At 43.2% G+C, this 19,377-nt stretch overlaps 1 protein-coding gene across 1 annotated transcript in view; it reads right to left on the bottom strand.

Annotated features, from left to right (window-relative positions):
* The window catches only part of DOCK5 (dedicator of cytokinesis 5), a 173,760-nt gene extending 160,648 nt beyond the window's left edge, over positions 1-13,112 (bottom strand). The window contains exon 1 of the mRNA XM_012662922.1: positions 13,035-13,112. Within this exon, the coding sequence (XP_012518376.1) occupies positions 13,035-13,044 (10 nt within the window). The 5' untranslated portion in view covers positions 13,045-13,112. The remainder of the gene's footprint in view (positions 1-13,034) is intronic.
* Positions 13,113-19,377: the final 6,265 nt, after the last annotated feature.

Here is a 19,377-nt window from a genome sequence, read left to right as displayed (position 1 = left end):
GGATAATAAGTCATTTCTGTTTTCCTGGGACTACTCCAATCCAGACAAAAATCTGTGCTCTCCAATTTGGAAGCATCAGAGAGTTCCTAATTCCATAGTTACTTACTTTGTCTGGCTTCTCGGATAATCTCCATCAGTCAAGACTCCTGTTCCAGTTCATTTCAAATATCTCTCTAGCTACTGCACACTTTCTCGCTAATAGATCTCTTGCCTGGCTCTTCTCCCAGCTACAAGCAGTCACTCAACAAATATTTATTAAGCGCTAATCTAAGCACTACAGTATAGGAGAGAGCAAGAGTCATCATGAAGATTATACCCTGATGTAAAAAAAAAAAAAAACATAAATAAGATGACCTGAGATAATGATAGTATGAAGAAGTGCTCAAGGAGCATAACATGGGACGTTATTTCAGATAAGATGATCAAGGAAAGCTCACTCTGAGAGGCTAACAGGAACCACCATGAAAAGATCTGGGGAAAGAAACTTATAGGCAGAAACAAACCAAGTGAGGAAGTGGTGAGGAGAGGATCAGCTTCAAGTTCAAAGACAGAAGGCAAATGTAATTGCCAGAGCTCAGTGCAGAGAGGGACAGGGGGAGGAGGCAACAAGAAGGTGGTTAGAGGAAGGCATGGTTCTCAACCTGGGAGCCCATGAGACCCACCAGGGAATTTTTAAAAATACCATCGATGCCTGGGCCGCACCCCCAAATACTCTGATTTAACTGGACTTGGATGGGACTCAGGCTTAGTGTTTTTCAAAAGTTCCCCAGGTGATGCTAATGTGCAGGCAGGATTAATCGCCACAGATATGGGTATTATTAATTTATTACCACGGAGGGACCTGAGGTTTATTGTAAGCACAACAGGATGCACCGAAGGCTTCAAATGTCATCACTCCTTATGCTGTCAAAGAGCATCCTGGCTGCTATCCGAGCATGGATCATGGGAGGTGAGACGTAGTAGAAAGAGGAAGACACCAGCAAGGAGGCTGGTGGGTGCCATGGAAATGGGGAGCCATGAAAGGATGCAGGACATTGCAGGATCTAATGCGAACCCATAGGAGTTGCTCAAGACTTAGCTGGGAATAGCCACGAATGGGGAAGAACAGGCGAATACTCGAGGGTATTTAGATCTTGGCTAAAGCCAATGAGTGGTCAGGATTATTCTTTGGTATAGGAAGACTGAAGAAAGGACAACCTTGGGGAATGGAAGACGGAATCAGGAGATGCATCCTGGCCCTTTGCCTTCCCTTCCTGAACAACTGAGTCCTGACGCCATTCGGCGGAGCAGAGCGACTTGGGCATCTGCAGTGGGGGAGGGGAGGGCATCCGCGGGAGGGTAGACTGGCTGGTATGTCAGGGCACAGGCAGAAGGAGGTGGGCATGCAAGTGAGGGGGGCAGATGGGGTGTCAGAGTATAGGTGGGGCAAGGGGCACCTGCACACGGGGGTTGGGGTGGGATCGGCATGGGATATCAGAGCAAGGACAAGATGGGGGGGTGTCTGCGTGGGACACAGTGTGCTAATTAAGACAGGAGATTGGTTATATACTAGGGAATCGATCAAATGAGTCAATATATTAAGAATATGGGAAGTCGGGTTTCTTACTGTCACAGAAAGGAGTTACAAGCACAAGAAGGGAAAATACTTGATTGAACCCTGTGCTGCTAGATTGGATTGAAGGTATCTGTGTGAATGCGTGACTTCTCATAGACATAGACTGGTCAAAATTAACAGAGGGTGCTAATCTATGTATACACAAATGCATGTCAACCCTAGCTCTATTGAAATATCAAGTTAGTTTCTGTTTTTCTGACGCTGAGACAGATGACAGAGGGAGATCTCAGAAAGAGAGCTATAAAACCGGCCTAAAGAGCTACCAGTCCAAAATGAGGCAGAATGACAGAAGGTTCCATGAGGAATGAATCCAAGAAGAAGAGGAACTGAGAAATTATCTTGTTTGTCTGAACACATTCAAATGAGGTAAACACTTCTGTCAGAAACCTTGAGTATGAAACAGAGGTAGGTCCAAAGAGAACCAAGAAAAAAAGGAATTAGCTCCAGAAAAACAAATCAAGGAACATCCCACAACCTCTGCTGCTTATAGGCATAATAATCCAAATAATAACCGTTAAAAAAAAGTTATATCTATATTTGGTTATCCATATTAGAGACAAATGGGTGTTTGGAAAGCTGATGGAGAGTATAGGAGAGTTAAATCCTCATCGTCCATAGTAAAAAGTAGATAAATAAAATTGAAAACAGAAATATCAAGTTTAAAAGCACAGTTATTTGGAAAAGAAGAGGTATAATACCACAAAAATTGGCTAAAGGAGTTGAAAGATTTCTGAAAGAGTTGAAATCCCTCAGAAATCAGGAGGAGCCAGGAAAGGACTATTATTTTTCATTATAAACCTTGTAGGAATGATTTTGACTTTTAAACTTACAGACACTTACAGCTGATACAATTAAAAATTAAAGAAAAAAAAAAAGAAACAGCTGATAAATACTGGCAAGCCAGAACTGAGCACAGGCAAGACGACAGGCATGGAAAACAGATCCGTAGTTGCCGACGATGGCGTCGGGTTGACTACAAAGGCACCTGGCAGAACTTGGGAGGCCGATACAACAGTTCTTGGTCTTGGCTGTGGCTATGCTCCATGATGGTACGCACTTGTCAAAGCCTGTAGAATTGTACCCCAAATAGGGTGAATTTTACTCTGTGACCATTAAGATGAGTGAAAGACTCCGTACACAACAGACACATAATTCCACTGATACAAAGTTGACTAACAGGTAAAACTAATTCATGGTGATCTGAACCAGATCAGTGGCTGTGTGCTGAGGGTGGGAACTGTGCAGAACAAGGCACCAGGGGATTTTCTGGGGTGAGGAACACGTTAGTGTCAGGTTCATGGGCTCATTCATTTGATAAAACTCATTGAGTTCTATACTTAAGATGAATGTATTTTGTTGAATACAAATTTTACGGCATTTTTTTAAAACTGTGAAAATTTACACTACCCAATGAATATTACCCTACAAAGTAACCACCTCCAAGTAATATAGAATCGCATTGCACAAACACAACTATTTCTGTTTGAAATTGCTTCTGAAACAAGTTTGAGTCATGAGTGAAAAATCACAGAACTATTTCTCCATGCCTTGACTTTGTATTGTGTCTTCCCGAAGACATTATTCATCTTAATTACTCACTCCATGCTCCAAAACTCATTCTGGACGAGCTTCGCTATTTTGAAAAGTTCAATCGCAGATTGGAGATTCATTTATTTGGCCAACAAATAGTTACACACGTTAGAAAGGCAAGACCTCCATGCCTCCATATCCTAAATCTTACTTAATGATGGAAAGAAAACAACATGTATGTATAAACACACAAGCACATGGACAAAAATGTAATTTCACAAAGGGCTAACAGTTATGAAGCAATGAAATAAAGCCATGTGGGAAGCTGACTCATAGGGATGGTGCTACTTTAGAAAGAATGGTTAGAAAATTCTCTGAGTAGGTACATTTGAGCTGAGGACTTACACTACTAATGTGGCCGCTCATTCATTATACATAAAAACACTTACTGAACACCAGCGTGCCAGACATCGTCTTCAAGGAGGAAGGAAACAGATCCATAAACAAATCACTCAACATGAAAGGGCTTTTAATGGCAATGCTTGGAGATGTTGGCACACACAGAAGAGAGTCATGAATACTCTGCAGACTCGGGCAGTTTCTAGGGGGTACTCTGAGGATTTTTTTGAACAATGAAAGCATCATTTTGATGTGTTTTAAGTTAGGGAGTATTTTGTAAAAGTCTCTCCAGTGGGTAAAGATGGGTAGGGCCACAGCACCCTGCCCAGGGGGCCAGAATGTCTGGAAAAGACAAGGCACTGCTCCTTTATAAAGAGAACATTTCTGAAATCAGAAAGCATGGTTCTCTGTCCTGGCTCCACAATAACCAGCTCTGGGAAACTCCATTTCTCCCACTGTCAAAGGCTTCGTTCTCTTATATTTCCTTCCACAAAAATATTCTATTATTTTTGAAATCCTGTAACACCATAAAATCTAAGTCTGTAGCTAAAAGCAGCAAGAAGGTTTCTTCTGGTTGCCTACAATATGTGGTGATGTCAGAGACTTCTATTTTCAACCAGCAAATACTTCCTTAGACAAGCAGAGGGACGTGGCCCAGGTGGTGATGGGGGAGGAACGGAACTAAATCACAGTCCACAGAACAGAGAGGTGACAGATCCAAATGTCCTCTGCAAAGCTGGGAAACCTCTCTGGGCCTTCCCAGACGCCACAGAGCTCAGCAAGAAGATGGAAATAACATTTCCTCCAGGCTGGACGACATCCCTGCTCTGGTTTGCCAATTCCCTTTATATTTTCTGCGTGTGGATTTTTTCCTTTCTTTTATAAAGTAAAGTAATCCTGCTAGCGGTTAGTGCTTAGTAAAAGTCTAACTTCGCTCTTCCATGATGAATTTTTCTAACTTATACAACCAGCTCGAGAAAGTTGAAATGGCAGGATGTAGCGTTGGATTTATCAGCACTGTGAGTTTGAAACACAAACCAGAGGAGGGTATAATTTATCAAGATATATTTAACGAGGCCCATTTTTTATAAGGAAGTACACTAGACTCCATGGGCCTCAGGGAGTTTGGGAGTATAAACCCCAATCCCTGATCTGTCATGAGGGCAGCAGCAGGACCACCTGGCCACAGTGGCACGTTTGTGTGGAAGAGCCATGAGAGGAGGCATGAGCTCACCCCGATGTAGACACATTTGGGGTGTTGGTAAAAAATGTCCGACAACCATTTAAAAAGAAAAAGAACCTCACCCCCTTTGGAAAACCATATGTTAAGTCCTAAGCATAAGCATCATCTCCCAAAGGGCCGCACGTTGTGGAAAGAACACCGTGTCTGGATTCCGCGAGGCCCTGGTGGGAATCACAGCCCTGCCATTTAACTGCTGTGCGAGCTTCCTCCGGTTTTTTAACCTTGGTTTTCACATCAATTAAAAGAGCATCAGTAACTCTGGTCTTCCAGGATTATAAGGACTGAGATTCAGTATGTCAAAGTCCTCAGCTCGATCTCCGGCATATACAGGGGTGTTTAATAATGTCAGACAAGTGAGAAACTGATGGTACCCAACTATCTCCAGCTCTTAGGACTGTCTTTTGATTCCAACACGGATGACTCTATTCGGAATCCTTTTTAATTACTTTTCTGAGGATTGTGTCTGTGCTCCCTGGAAGGAGCAGAACCTCTCTAAATTATTCCTAAATTGCTGATGACAAAGTCGAGACATACATAAGCAGCTGGAACACCACGCAAGGGGAAGCTTCGCTCCAGAGCTGTAGTGCTGGATAAGAAAAGTAGTATTATTTTCCAACACAATAACGTCCCTGCCCCGAGAAAACGGTAGAAGAGATGATGTTAATAACTGGCTGGAATTTTCGTTGGGATTGCACTGAATCTATAAACCAAGTTGGGAAGGAATGACATTTCGACAATACCGAGTCTCTGAATTCTTTCATCATCATATGCTTTCAAAGATCATAAATTACTCTTATATTGCTATGAACAAAGCAGAGGCATATATTTAACCTGTTCTCCAGATAGAAGCAAGAGGAGAAATATCTTACGCTCATTTGCCCTCAATCCGTTTTGAACTTTCCTCTAAGACTTTCTCCTTATACTCATGTTTTTCCTTACGCTACTCTTTAACTGAGTCTTACCCAGTGCCATGGTGGTTTTATGGGGAGATAAGACACCTAAGGCATTTTAAATAAAGGTTACACACCAAATAATGTGAGTGGCCCAGCAGTCAGAGGTGTGAAGGCAAGCCATGAGTGGGTACGTGTGGCATGTGGTAGAAGAAGCCTGCTCCACTACACTGCCCCCTTTGGACCCCTTGATCCAACCAAGATACCTTGGAGTCCGATTTTGTGGAACACTGAAAGCTCTTGGGAACTTTCCTCCAAAGCATTCCCAAAAGCATCTTTGCTTTCAGCTGAGCTTGCCTCCTAAGTGCATAGGAGCTGCCCAAATGAGTCAACTCCAGTACCAGTTCAAGACAGAGTAAAGGAATGAAGGTAGCACTCAAGAAAGAGCTCTGATCTCTACGCTAGAAGATTCTATATATTCCTATACCTGAATAATGTATATTTTAAAGATGAAATCTTAGAAGCATATTCAAATATATCTCGGCCGAGCGTGGTGGCTCACACCTGTAATCCTAGCACTCTGGGAGGCCGAGGTGGGAGAAGAGCTTGAGGTCAGGAGTTCGAGACCAGCCTGAGCAAGAGTGAGAGCCTGTCTCTACCAAAAATAGAAAAACTTAGCCAGGTATGGTGCCATACACCCATAGTCCCAGCTACTCAGGAGGCTGAGGCAGGAGGATCGCTTGAGCCCAGGAGTTCAAGGTTGCAGTGAGCTGATGATGCCACTGTACTCTACCTGGGGCGACAGAGTGAGACTCTGTCTCAAAAAAAAAGAAAGAAAAAAACATATTCAAATATATCTCAAAAGGAGAAATAAGAGAAGGCATTCTCCTTTTTGTAAGATTAATTCTGAGATAAGACTTTTCACTGGCCCTCCTTTTAATTAGTTTTTTTCAGGTAAACACACTCCTACTGCCACACATCTCTTGTGGAAAAAACATCTCAGGAACATACGTCCCCAACAGCAGTAGCTTACAAGCTGCAGTTAAGGTAAAGGTCAAACAGATGTGGGAAGTGACCAAGCACACTCAACAAAATGCCACATGGCCTAATTTGCTTACAGGGCTGATGCCAAATGTTTGCACGCAGTGCTTGTCATAAAATCCAAGCTGCTGGGCTCACTGCCACTTACGTCTTTCAAAGGCAGTTTTTTCTGTAACTAGATCATGGTGACCGTATGGATTCTGAATTACAACAAACTTTGAATTATCTTGATTAGTGGGGTAACAAAAGTAAACAAAGGTTACAAATACCTTGAAGGTGCTAGTGGAGTTTATACTCAGTAAACTTTTACACATCAGTAAGAGCTGATTTTTAAAAGCAATTTCGATTATTTTGTCTCTCATTTGGCTTGTGACCTTTGGGCACATTGGTTCACTGAACAGAGAAAGAAATGAGTAGAAAGGAGGAATAAGAAAGATTTCAGAGCTACCAGGTTGATTAATTATCACGCAGGATAGCAGAATGTGACAACCCATCTTCCTGAATCAGACGTTCTCAAAAAGTTAGGGGCCTTTACTGTATCATAGGGTCCAAGGCAGGGTTCTTATTTGCTGCACCTCAGAAAGATGATTATTAAGCCTCCGCTTGAAAAAAATCTTCAAAAGCACTCTCTCCTTTTTCATGCCTCTGTTAGAAAGTTTTGTCAGCCATAGAGACAAAATGCATTGTCATGTACCTCACCTGTCATAACCATGTCCCCTATACCTACTCACGAAGGCCTGCTTTATGAAGATGAGATTCAAAACATGTGCAGCTAAAGTCATAATCCATTTGTATTCCTTTTCATCTTATAAGGGAGTGGATTTCTTGATTAAGGTGCATGTTAAAACTGGCCTCGTTCTATAGAGAAGAAATAACAAGGGCATATTGGGGATCCCCTGTCCATATACAAATGCTTCTTTTTATTTCTTTTCGACTTTGCAGGGGTGCCCATCTCCTCTGACTCCAAGTATTCGTGCTCTCCTTTCCAAACTGCCCCAAAATAATAAAAAACTTTGTGCTGTGCCTGCCTCTGCAGAGCTCAGAGCTTTGAGACATTCCCTTACTTTATTAGTTCTGATGAGGGCTGCGTGTGTTGTGTTTACCCCAGAAATCACTGCTAATTGCCAGTAACCCTTTCTCTTAAGCTTGTGAGTGGTTTGTGGGGCTTGAAAAAGAGTTATTCAATGGATACAAAGTAAATAGATGAAACCAGTACAGGAGGGACAGGAGCATCTGGGCCTGAAACCACTTGAGACCAGACTGTGGTTACTCACAGGAGAGGAGCCCTCCACGGTAACAGGATGCTGAAACCCCATGTTTATAAGGCGCTATGTATTTTTCCAAGCACTTACGTTTGATCACTTTCAATTCAAAAAGTGACCTAAGTTTAGACGAAATGACCATAACATAAAGAGAAGTGGAGTGTATTGACCAGGGACAGTCAACCTAGGCAGGGATGAAACCCTCTAATCCGAAGCAGTCCTTCTTTCTCCTCCTCCTCCGTCACTCTCCACCTCCTTTCTCTGCAACATCACCTCTTGTCCCCATGGCAATCTTAAGAACGTATCTGAACTTTTTTGTTTTCTTACTTCGTTTCCTTGTTTTTGTCTAACTCTCCAATGTAAACCTCGAGAGCAGGAACTTGGACTTTGTCATTCAAGAGACTGCAGTGCCTAGAACATCTCTCATGCTCAATAAATGCACACGGCACATAGTAGGTGCTCAGCAAGTAATGCTGAATGAATAAATGACCACAACCGGAATCTCCAGGCATCAGTGCTCTTTCTGCCATGGATGTTGGGGTGGCAAAGAACGTTCATGATAAATAACAGCTATATCCCTGCTAAATACCTGCCGCGGTTAAAGAAGCAAAGATACAGCAATGACCACAGACAGGCCAGTGCCAGAGAAGAAAGGCAAGGACGCTGGCTTCGGTCCTTAAGCATTTCTGTTCCCTGATAAAGTCTCTGAAAGCAAATAACCCTTGAGGACCTATAAAGAATGAGGAGTATATAGTTTCTCAGTGAATTCTACTCCTTTCCCTCATCTTTTAGTAACAAATGAAGTTCAAGGGTGAGGTCAGAGGAAGAAATCAGTGAGCGGGAATGTGAGACAGAAGCTCTCTCATTTGGACTGTGGTCTCCTGTTTTGGAGCCAGAGCTCCATCAGTCTGGCAGTTTCTCAAACATTAAACGTAGAGTTACCCCATGACCCAGCAATGACCCAGCAATTCCACTCCTGGGTATCTACCCAAGAGAAATGAAAACGTATGTCCACACAAAAACTTGTACAAGAATATTTATAGCAGCAACATTCATAATAGCTGAAAATTCCGAACAACCCAAATGCCCATCAACTGATGAACGGATAATGTCATATGGATAATGTCAGATCCATACGATGAACATCATTCAGCAATAAAAAGAAATGAAGTACTAATTACATGCTACAACATGGATGAGCCTTGGAAACATTATGCTACATGGAAGAAGCCAGTCACAAAAGACCACATATTGTGTCTGATTCCATTTATATGAAATGTCTAGAATAGGTAAATCCATAGAAGTATAAAGTAGATTCATGGCTGCTGAGAGCCAGGGGAGGAATGACCGCTGATGGGTACAAAGCTAAGCTCTTTCTGGGGTGACGAAAATGTTTGAAAGTAGACAGTGATGACGGCTGCCCAACTCTGTGTACAGTGTACTTAGTAAATAACCACTGAATTGTATACTTTAAATGAGCAAACTGTGTGGTATTTGAGTTATATCTCAATAAAGCAGTAATTTAAAAACAAAAACTGAAGCAATGACTAAATCCTCCTATAATGTGCAGAGGGCAGGGGAACGTCTGCACCCCCCTATATTTCCCCCATGGAAGGGGAACAACAGCTCTGCCCTGTAATATCCAGGGTTTTGTGGAGGTCACCTCTGGTCCCCTCTCTTTACACCAGCTTGCCTTGGTCTCCTATTTTCTCTTATTCACTCAACAGACTTTTGCTGAGCACCTGCTGTATGCCAGGAGCTAGGCAGGCACAGGCCCTGTAGATGGAGGAGGAGCAGGTTTGCCTTCAAGGAGCCACTGCTCTCAGAAATTATTCATTCAAGCACTGGGCAGGAAACAGAAAAAGGTATTTTTCTGTGAGTCCTGGAAAAAACAGTATTTTTCACGTCTGGGTGGACTCACGTCCACTCCGGAAAAGCACAGGCAGATCTGGTATGCATGTATCTTGGGGGCAGGGTGGGGAAGAGTGTGCAGACGGAGGAAGCTGACGGACACAAAGCCCCTGGGGCCATGACGTGGTGCCAGTGTCACCCTTACATTCCATCCCGTCCTGTGGGTGTTTCCGTTTTGTTTATTTTTTCAAAGGGGGGCTAGAACACAAGTTATTACTCAGCATTTCCATCGTGTTTCATGTTTGCAAAGCCCTCCTGTCGGCGCCTAGTCCTGAACTGCCCAAAATAATAAAGGAATTTGACACTCTGGCCAAGAACTCTAGGTACTCAGCAGATACAAGAACCTATCGCTGGGCAGCTGGAAAGGCAGGCGCTGTTTAAAAAACTAATCCCATAAAATAAACACTATTGAAAAATATAATCCCATATAATAATCCATCTCTCATGCTGAGATCCCGCTCAGTGGTTAATGAACTCAGTGAACTCATGATGTAGACTGCTGTTCTAAATCTCTCTCCCTGTTCACACCTCGACACGTACCCACTTTGAAAGAACAGGCACTGACGTCCTTCTTTGAGATGAAAGAGTTCTATGGCTGACACAGCAAGTATTTTATGGTGGCAATTAGGAAGAAAATTGGCTTCTTGCTGGCAGGACCTACAGCACACGGACCATCGCATTGAAGATGCAACACTGATGTAGTTAACTGTTTTTGTATCAGTGTCAACTGGGCCAGCACTTCCTATAAGTGTACCACTGTGTGAACTGCAATATACTAGAAGCATGTGGGTTTTGGAGTTTTTCGACTCGAGTTGATGGTATTTGAAATGGATATGTTTGTGTGCCTGTGTTTATATTTATATTTAACTAAGCTCAGTGACCCCTTTAGCTTGGTCCCCAGGACTGCTGCCTTTAGGGATGTTCATTGGCCAACCAGGAGACCATTTGGTAAAGTATAAATAGAAACAATGAACACACTTAAAATTACTATCAATATGAACCCTAAAAGGATAAAGTTCTTCAATTAATCATTTCAGAAAAATATACTAGGGTCACATAAAAATGAAGAAAGAATTTCAATGATGTATTTTAAAAACATCATTTACTTCGCTTCAGACCAACTCTCCATTCTTCCCTCCCACACTTAGGAAAGCTTGGCAAAACAACACACACACACACGCACACACACATGCACATGAGAGTTAACATGGCAGTGAAGAATTATCAAGTCAAGACCTAAAAGAGACCAAAACCGAAAAAGACCAGTCAAGCATCTGGGACTGCTTCCCTCTTGGGGCATCTGCTGATTTAAGGAAAGATCCGAGTGGCTGAGAAGCAAAGCAACATTTTTGACAGCCTTGTAGGGCCAGGAGAGTAAAAACTGGAGCCCGGGACTACCAGTGAGTTGGCTGTCATTTTAGACAAAATAGAGTAAGGCATAACTGCAGATAAAAGGTTTAATAAGCAGAAATGAAAAGCTGGAACTGTTTAATGTAACAGTTCTAAAGTGGTGGGCACCTATAAACAGGTCTCAGAATGCATAAAAGCAAACAACTCACATTAATGTAAGGAGTCACAGACAAATTAGAATCACGGTGGAAGATTTAGTACAGTAATAGAAAAAGCAGAAAAAAAGTTAGTATACAACAAATTTGAAAAGTGACTAAGAAATTTGAATCTAATTATCATATACAGAACTTTGTACCCAATGGCCCTTAAATATACATTCTTTCCAAGCCCATATGGAAAAGTTAGAAAAATTGAACACATGCTTTTCACTTGCACAACAGGAAAATGTATGTCCACAGAGGCTAGACGGAGTGGATTAATCTGTCCCCTGACAAAGAGGTATGACCTCGTGAGGTTGGAAGGGACTGTGGTTTATAAGGAAAGGAGTCCCCAGAAGATAAGCTGACTGTCGTGGTGACTTAGAATCAACGCTTGGCTGGGCCTGAGATGAGGGTGAAAGCAGAGAGAGAGAATGGAAAGGGAAGAGTGCACACAGCTGTCTCTGTCTTCCACCTGCCCCTGGGACCTATATGGTTGCACCGAGTTGTGTGGAAGGGAAAAGAATAATGCGAAACCCCAACCCTCTGCCAAAAACTAAAGAGAAGCAGAAATACCAACAGAGTCTTCTGTGCGGATAGCCAGATGACTTGGCTTTTCTATAGTCAAACCTGGCTTCCCTTCCTCCTGCCTTCCCATCTCCCCTTCCTCATCCTGCATCATCCTGTCCCATCCTAGGAACCTGCGTGGGATCCTGGAGGACCACCTTTGCCATTCGACCATCACGGATATTTACATGGTGGGCCGGACCCTGCAAATGCAGAGTCCCTGTTGATTCTGTCTAGCTTCCACCTCATTCCTACGCCATTCTTCAGAGACAATAACTGGGCCCCTAAAGATTGTTCTTGGCTTTGATCCCCAACTTTAGTGGCCTGAATATGCTTTACTGTGCTCTGGGGGTTTGGATTAGAAATGTCAATATGTGGAGGAAGCCTCCTCCTAGGATTTAGAGAACCTAGAGTTGAAGCTAGAAACCCAGGGTGGGTGCAGACATACAGGTGCTCTGCAGACAAACGGGTGGCCCTAAGCACTGCCCTACAGCCCACGAACAGGTTAACTGAACCGCCACCCTCATCCGACCTAGTTGGAGCAGACAAGTAAGTTTTCTGGACCTGCTTAAGTCTTGACCTAATTCTCTGAAAGAATCACAGCAACCCCAGGAAGTCTCTCCCTCGTTTCTTCCCCCAACCTGGCAACATTAAGTGCTGAGTAGAAAGAGACCCTTAATCAGCAATGCTTCCTCTGAGCCACCGCAAACCCCACGTTCCAAGCGTCTGCCCATGAGCCAGCTCTGTAGCTGATCCTTGCACCCAGTGGCTGCAGCACGAAGACGGCATCCTTCACACACCCACGTGTCTCGACTCCCACGTCTGCGCATGTCTGCATTCGTGTATTCAGCTGGCTGTTTTGAAATCACCCTCAGTACAAAATTGTGTCACCTAAGTACTTCCTGGATTTTTACTACCGTGGCTTCAGGAAGTAAAGCGCGTTGATGTTTACTCTACATGCTTTGTTAATAAGTAACGTCCACTGTTTCTGCCCTTGCCCCGGGCTGGCAGAAGGCCGGCCGGACTTACCCTCATACATCTCCAGGATGTGAACTGTGTCGCCGATCTGCAAGGAGAGCTCCACATCTTGAGAAGCATTGTAGTTATAGATCGCTGGAAATGAGAAATCAAAGGGGAAAATTAGAATATATGTCACTAATTAGCATATTCAGGGGTTAGTGAACAATTTAATAATTTCACGTGAATTACCCAGTGTAAAGCAGAGAAGGGATCCCCATTTCCTTGATCCAACAAATATTGATCATCTGCCTATCATGGCTCATATACTGTGTTAGAGACCAGTGACAGAGTGACAAATCACATAGACACAGCCCCTGTCCCCAGGGAACTTAATGGTCTAGTGCAAGGGAGAAAGATTAAATATATAATCACAGAAATAACTATGTAATTAAAATTGTGATAAGCACTAGCAAAGAAGAAACCAGGCTACAATGAGAATATACTGTGGGCTCTGTTGGTCAGTGCCCTTGTTCATTGGACAACAGCCAGCCTACAATACTACTTGGCTAATGGTCTCTAGGGCATAGGCGAGCCATCTCTTGGCTTCCCTGACATAGTATTTGGTGGCCAAAAGGCCACTAGTGAGTCCCATCTACCCTCCAAATGCCAGACTGGCACAGGCGCAATGCAGGGATGGTGCCTGTCCCAACCCAAGGCACCCAGGGAACCAGGCGGCCTTCACACTTCCCAATTACAGTGACCTCAGCCACTGCTGTCCTTAAGACTGTCAATGGCTGGGCCAGGGTGTGGAAACCAAGAGACTAGCTCATAACTCAAAAAGAGGAAGACAATCCGACTTTTTAAGATAGTCAAGAGCTTTGAACAGATACTTTACCAAAAATTATCTATGAATGGCTAATAAGCACATGAAAAGATATTCAACACTATTAGTCATTGGGGAAATGTAAATTAAAACCACAATGAGACACTACTTCACACCCACTAGAATAGCTATGATTTTTAAAAAAGGTAGACAATTGGTAAAAACAAAGAAACTAGAACCTTCGTACATTGCCGGTAGGAATGTAAAATGATACAGCCCCTTCTTAAAACAGTTCGGCAATTTCTCAAAAAGTTAAACATCAATTTACCAGACAACCCAGCGATTCCATTCCTAGGTATCTACAAAGAGACATGAAATCATATATATGTCTACACGAAAAATTTATGTGAATGTTCAGAGATGAAAAATGGCTCCCCCAAAGATACCCACATCAAATCCCTGGAACCCGTGCATGTTATCTTATATGGCAAAAGAACTGAGAGAGTTAAGCATCTTGAGAGGGGCAGCCTCTCCTGAACTATAAGGGTGGGCCTTGAATGTAACCACACATAAGCATACGAGACAGACGGAGGGAGTTGTGACAGACACACGGGAGAGACAGCAATGAGAAGATGGAGACAGACATTGGAATGATGAGATCTCAAGTCAAAGATTGCCAGCAACCAATAGCTGGATGAAGCAACGAACGGAATCCCCCAGGGAGCCTCCTAGAGGAATACAGCCCTGTCCACACCGTAATTTCCAAATTCTGGTCTCCCAGAACTAAGAGAGAATAAATTCTTGTTTTAAGCCATCAAGTCTGTGGTCTTTGTTACAGCAGCCACAGTAAACCATGGCGGCAGCAGCAGTACTCACAGCAGCCAGAAAATGGAAACGATTCATCTACTGACGAAAGGATATATAAAATATGGCATTATCCATCCAATGGAATACTACTCAGCAACAAAAAGGAATGAAATATAGACACATGCTACGACATGGATGAACCTCAAAAACATTACACTAAATGACAGAAGCCAGATGTAAGAGACCACATATTTTATGATTTCATATATTTGAAATGTCGAGAATAGGCAAATCTATGAGACGTTACAGCAGATTATGGGCTGCCTGGGGCTGCGGTGGGAATGTTGGTTGGGCACATCGGACACCACGGAGATTTTGGGGGTAACGCTGGATTGTGCTGATACTTACACAACTCTGTAAATTTACTAAAAATCACTGAATTATATACTTAGACTATATGGATTTTATGGGAACTTCAAGAAAGCCGGGGTTTGAAGTTTTTTTGTTTGTTTCTTTGTTTTTTAAGTAGATTTATTTCTTGCCCTCACTCTACTGACGAGTGATCTGCATCCTTCCAGGGAAAAAGAACCACCTTAGAGGTTCAGTTGTAGTCATTTATGTGCTGACCCAAGGAACCCACGCTGTTCTCCATCTCTGCAAGCCCAATGAGCACATGAGGATGGGCACTCAGTCCCTCTGCATATCCCACAATCACAAAAACAAAGTCCTATTCATAATTAAGGAAGAAAGGTGTCCCTGTCATTGCCAGTGGTGGGTGCTCCATGCTCTTCCCTGCGTGCATGTGACAGCTGTAGCATGGCCTATGTCACAATTTATTTGTGAATGGGAAGGAACACACGTCCCCCCACTTCTTTTCAAGTGGTCTCTCGTTTACGAAGGAAGTCATCCAATAGTATTCTTCTGAGGTCCTGGCACAAAAGCTGGGACAAATTATGTTGGAATTTATTTCCCTATTGAGCTTTTGGTCTAGACTATGAATTCTAAACAAGGATTGGCTGGTGAAGTAGTGAAATTGTACAAGATTCAGAAGGAAGAGTTAGTTCCTGATTCCTAGACCTGTTCATGGGTCACTGGGCCACAGCTGCTATTCCACTGAAGTTCAACTCCTTCATCTGACTGCTGGTTCTCCAGTGTTTTGCCTGCTAAGAGTGTGGCTGGTTTTCTGCAGAAATGTAAACTTCACATCCTTGATGCCCACTAGTCCCCCATTCTCAGCCTTCTGCTGAAATGGTTCCTTCCACCAGCCCCCCTCTCCGATGGAAACAGGAAGTATGAGGTCACTGTGTCACACAGTGTTCTGTAATGACCAAGTCTCATCTCTTCCTGGTTCTTAGTCATTGGGAAAGCAAGCAGAAGCTCTCAAAGGCAGCACCTTGCACTGGTATCTCCAAGCACAAACACTTACCAAGGACTGTTGGAAACATGCATGACACACACACACACATGCACGCATGCACACACGCAACAAAGACCAGTATGTTTCCTTCAAATCTAGACCCCTAAGCCTGACTCAGAGTGCTCCAAAAGTTATCCCAGCCTTAATAATCCATCTTTGTCTCCACTGTCTGCCAAATTCCAACCCCTTTTCCAGTCATGACTCGTATATTCTTCCCTAAATTCTGGCCTCAACCCGTGGTTTGTCCCTGCCTAGAACAGCAGCCTGTTTTTGTCTTTATAACAATCCAAATCTCACATCGACAATTCAATTCATCGAATGACGACTGGTTCCCTGTTACATGCATGGATCTTTCTTCTCTGACATCCCACAACAATTTTTCCTTTTAGCACAGTTTGGGTTTTTAATCACAGATAATCTTGTGTAATTGTCTGCCAATAACTATTAATAGAAGGAAACCTCCCATGAATAGAGACCTGATTACACATGACTTTTGTGTCTTTCTCATTACAAGGTGCAAGCTTAGACACAAAGAAGGTACTCAAGGTGCAATAATGACTTTAGAAAATATTTTTTAAAAAATAATACTTTTATTCCTTTTACAAAATATACCAAAATGTTATTCACCACTTCTTCCCCAAACTCAAACACACTTCTGCTTTCTTGTGGAGAGGCAGCTGTGGTTTCCCATCACTCAAGAAAGGGATACTGAAATCACTTCTCCAGCCACTTTCTGTTTATCGCAAGACAGAATCTGTCTTTCCAAGCTAAGCTTACAAGAGACTCACATAGGAAGCACATCCCTTCCCTCTTTTCTGAAAAGTCACCCCTTAGAGGATGTTTGTACAGTCTGTTTCATGTCTCTGGGCAAAAGTACAAACAAGATTTCCAATCACCTACAGCCATCATCTGCTGGTTCCAACTCTTCACTTAGTGGCCTGCTCTCCATATCCCTCACCCTAATACACCTCATATTCCCTTTCTATTTTATAGTTTCACTTTATATACAATATATCTTAGTAACTGTGTGATGTGGATGTAGGTACCATGTTATTTAACGAGGAGGCTGAGATTCAGATGGGTTGAAATAAACCCAGCTCATGAACGGCAAGGCTGTTACTAAAGACGGTCCATTCGCCACATTTGACCAGGCTGGTCCATAATGGTGAAGGTATGCCCTGGAATATCCTAGAAACAAAGAGAAAAGCCAGGATTTATCCTACTTGCAAAAACAAGCTTTATTGTAAAACCAGTGACTGCTGATCATGTTGCCTGCTAGTGTGGTGCAATTTTGAGAACAGGAAAACAACTAATGTACTCAGCGGGCCGTATTTTCTCCCTAAAACTTGAGTAACTGTTACAGAGAAAGCTAGAGAAAAGGGAAACCAAGGAAGACCTTAGAGCTAAGCAAGACTCAACGTTACCACTTACAACACATTGCATGACCTTGTATGAGTTGGGCCTCAGTTTCTCATTTGTAAAATGGGGTTGGCTCTAAGGGCCCCTCTGGCTCAAACGTCTTCTGGTGCACGGGTTGACAATCAGAGGCAAAAGAAACATGTTGTACCATTTTTGAACAAGCAGGCACCACCACCATCTCTTGTTTTGACTGAAAAAATTAAACAAGTACAGGGAGTTGCTGCACATACTATGCGCAACCATGGGAAAGGCAGATTGCTGGAATTCTTCCCTAAGTAGCTTACTGTTTATAACAGGAAAGTATAATTTTGTAAAGCCAAGTAGACAAGACATAATAGTTTGCCTTTTCCCGAATCCTTGATTTGGCTCTTTCTTTTAAACCAGGCTTATGTGAGAGAAGAAAGTTGAAGTCCTGGGATTACGCAATAAGAAACCAACAGAACAGACTTGCAGGCTGCAAACTGAGGATCAGTTTTGATGATGAAAGTCTGTGGGCTACTAGTAAAGAATATTTCTAATGAATGAGAGTCTTTCATGAATCCTCAACTTACAACCCCCTGAAGACTAACTGAAACATTACATTTTTATTAGTCCTCTGATAGAATCTACAAAAGAGATCTAATAAACATAGAATGAGGTCCCCATGTGAGTTGTATACTATTAAGAATATTTAAAAGATGATTAAATTTATTCTTTTCCATTATTATCTTGACCTGCCTAGTTTCAGACATCAATTCTATAAATACTAAAGAGGCATAACTCATCTTTGATCTGCATCTTGGCTTTAACACTGTGGTCCCCAACCCCTGGGCTGAGGACCGGTACCGGTCTGTGGCCTGTTAGAAACCTGGCGACACAGCAGGAGGCGAGCAGCGGGGGAGCGAGTGAAGCTTCATCTGTATTTACAGCCGCTCCCCATCGCTCGCATCACTGCATAAGCTCCGCCTCCTGTCAGATCAGCGGCAGCATTAGACCCTCATAGGAGTGCAAACCCTACCGTAAACTGCGCATGCGAGGGATCTAGGTTGCACCTCCTTATGAGAATCTAATGCCTGATGATCTGAGGTGGAGCTGAGGCGGTGATGCTAGTGCTGGTGAGTGGCTGCAAATGCAGATTATCATTAGCAGAGAGGTTTGACTGCACAAGAAATGGAATGCACTTTAATCATCCCCAAACCATCCTCCCCAGCCCCCACCGGTCCGTGGAAGAATTGTCTTCCATGAAACTGGTCCCTGGTGGCAAAAAGGTTGGGGACCACTGCTTTAATGCAGTGACATTATAGAAGGCTAACCAGATTTTAATTCTCTTTTCCTCTTTAATTACATTATACTACAAGGACTCTCCTGTTTCATAAATGAGGACACGGCCCATCTCTGTTGCGAAAGGAACATTTAATTCAACTGGATAACAGGCCAGGTCTACTTGGAAAGGAGGTCTCCTCTGCCATGGGTTGGGGTGACAGCCTGTGGTTTAGAGCACTGGGGTGTGTCTGGGAATTTCCAGGGCTCCCGTTGCTTGTAAGGGCCAAGGAAGTAGGAAGCTTTTGTCCGAGGCTGGGGGGCCTGCTAACCCCCAGCTGTCCTTTCTATGTGTGGACCCTTGAGAGTACAGGGCTGAATGTCCTGCCTGCCTGTGTCATAGGAGGTTCTGGAAGCTGAGGGTGACCTGACTGTGGGGTTGGTGACAGAGGGTCACGTGGTGTTTGCACGGAGCCTCCCTCCTGCCTGTGGCACAAGTAAAGTTGCAGTCATGGAAAATAGGGGAAGATCTAGGGAGAGCTGGTGTAGGAGAGAAGTGTAGAGTTTGGTTTTGGCTTGTTAGACATCAACATAGAGATATTGAGACAGTGTGTGCGTGTGTGTGTGTGTGTGTGTGTGTGTGTGTGTGTGTGTTGACTACATGCAAAGGTTTTGAATATTTAAATAAATGTAGAAATCATGACAGT

The sequence above is a fragment of the Propithecus coquereli genome, unplaced genomic scaffold, assembly GCF_000956105.1.
Source record: "Propithecus coquereli isolate 6110/MARCELLA unplaced genomic scaffold, Pcoq_1.0 Scaffold79, whole genome shotgun sequence".
NCBI classification, from domain to species: domain Eukaryota; kingdom Metazoa; phylum Chordata; class Mammalia; order Primates; family Indriidae; genus Propithecus; species Propithecus coquereli.
The sequence above is the reverse complement of the archived record's forward strand: the minus strand, read 5'-3'. Positions and strand labels throughout refer to the sequence as shown.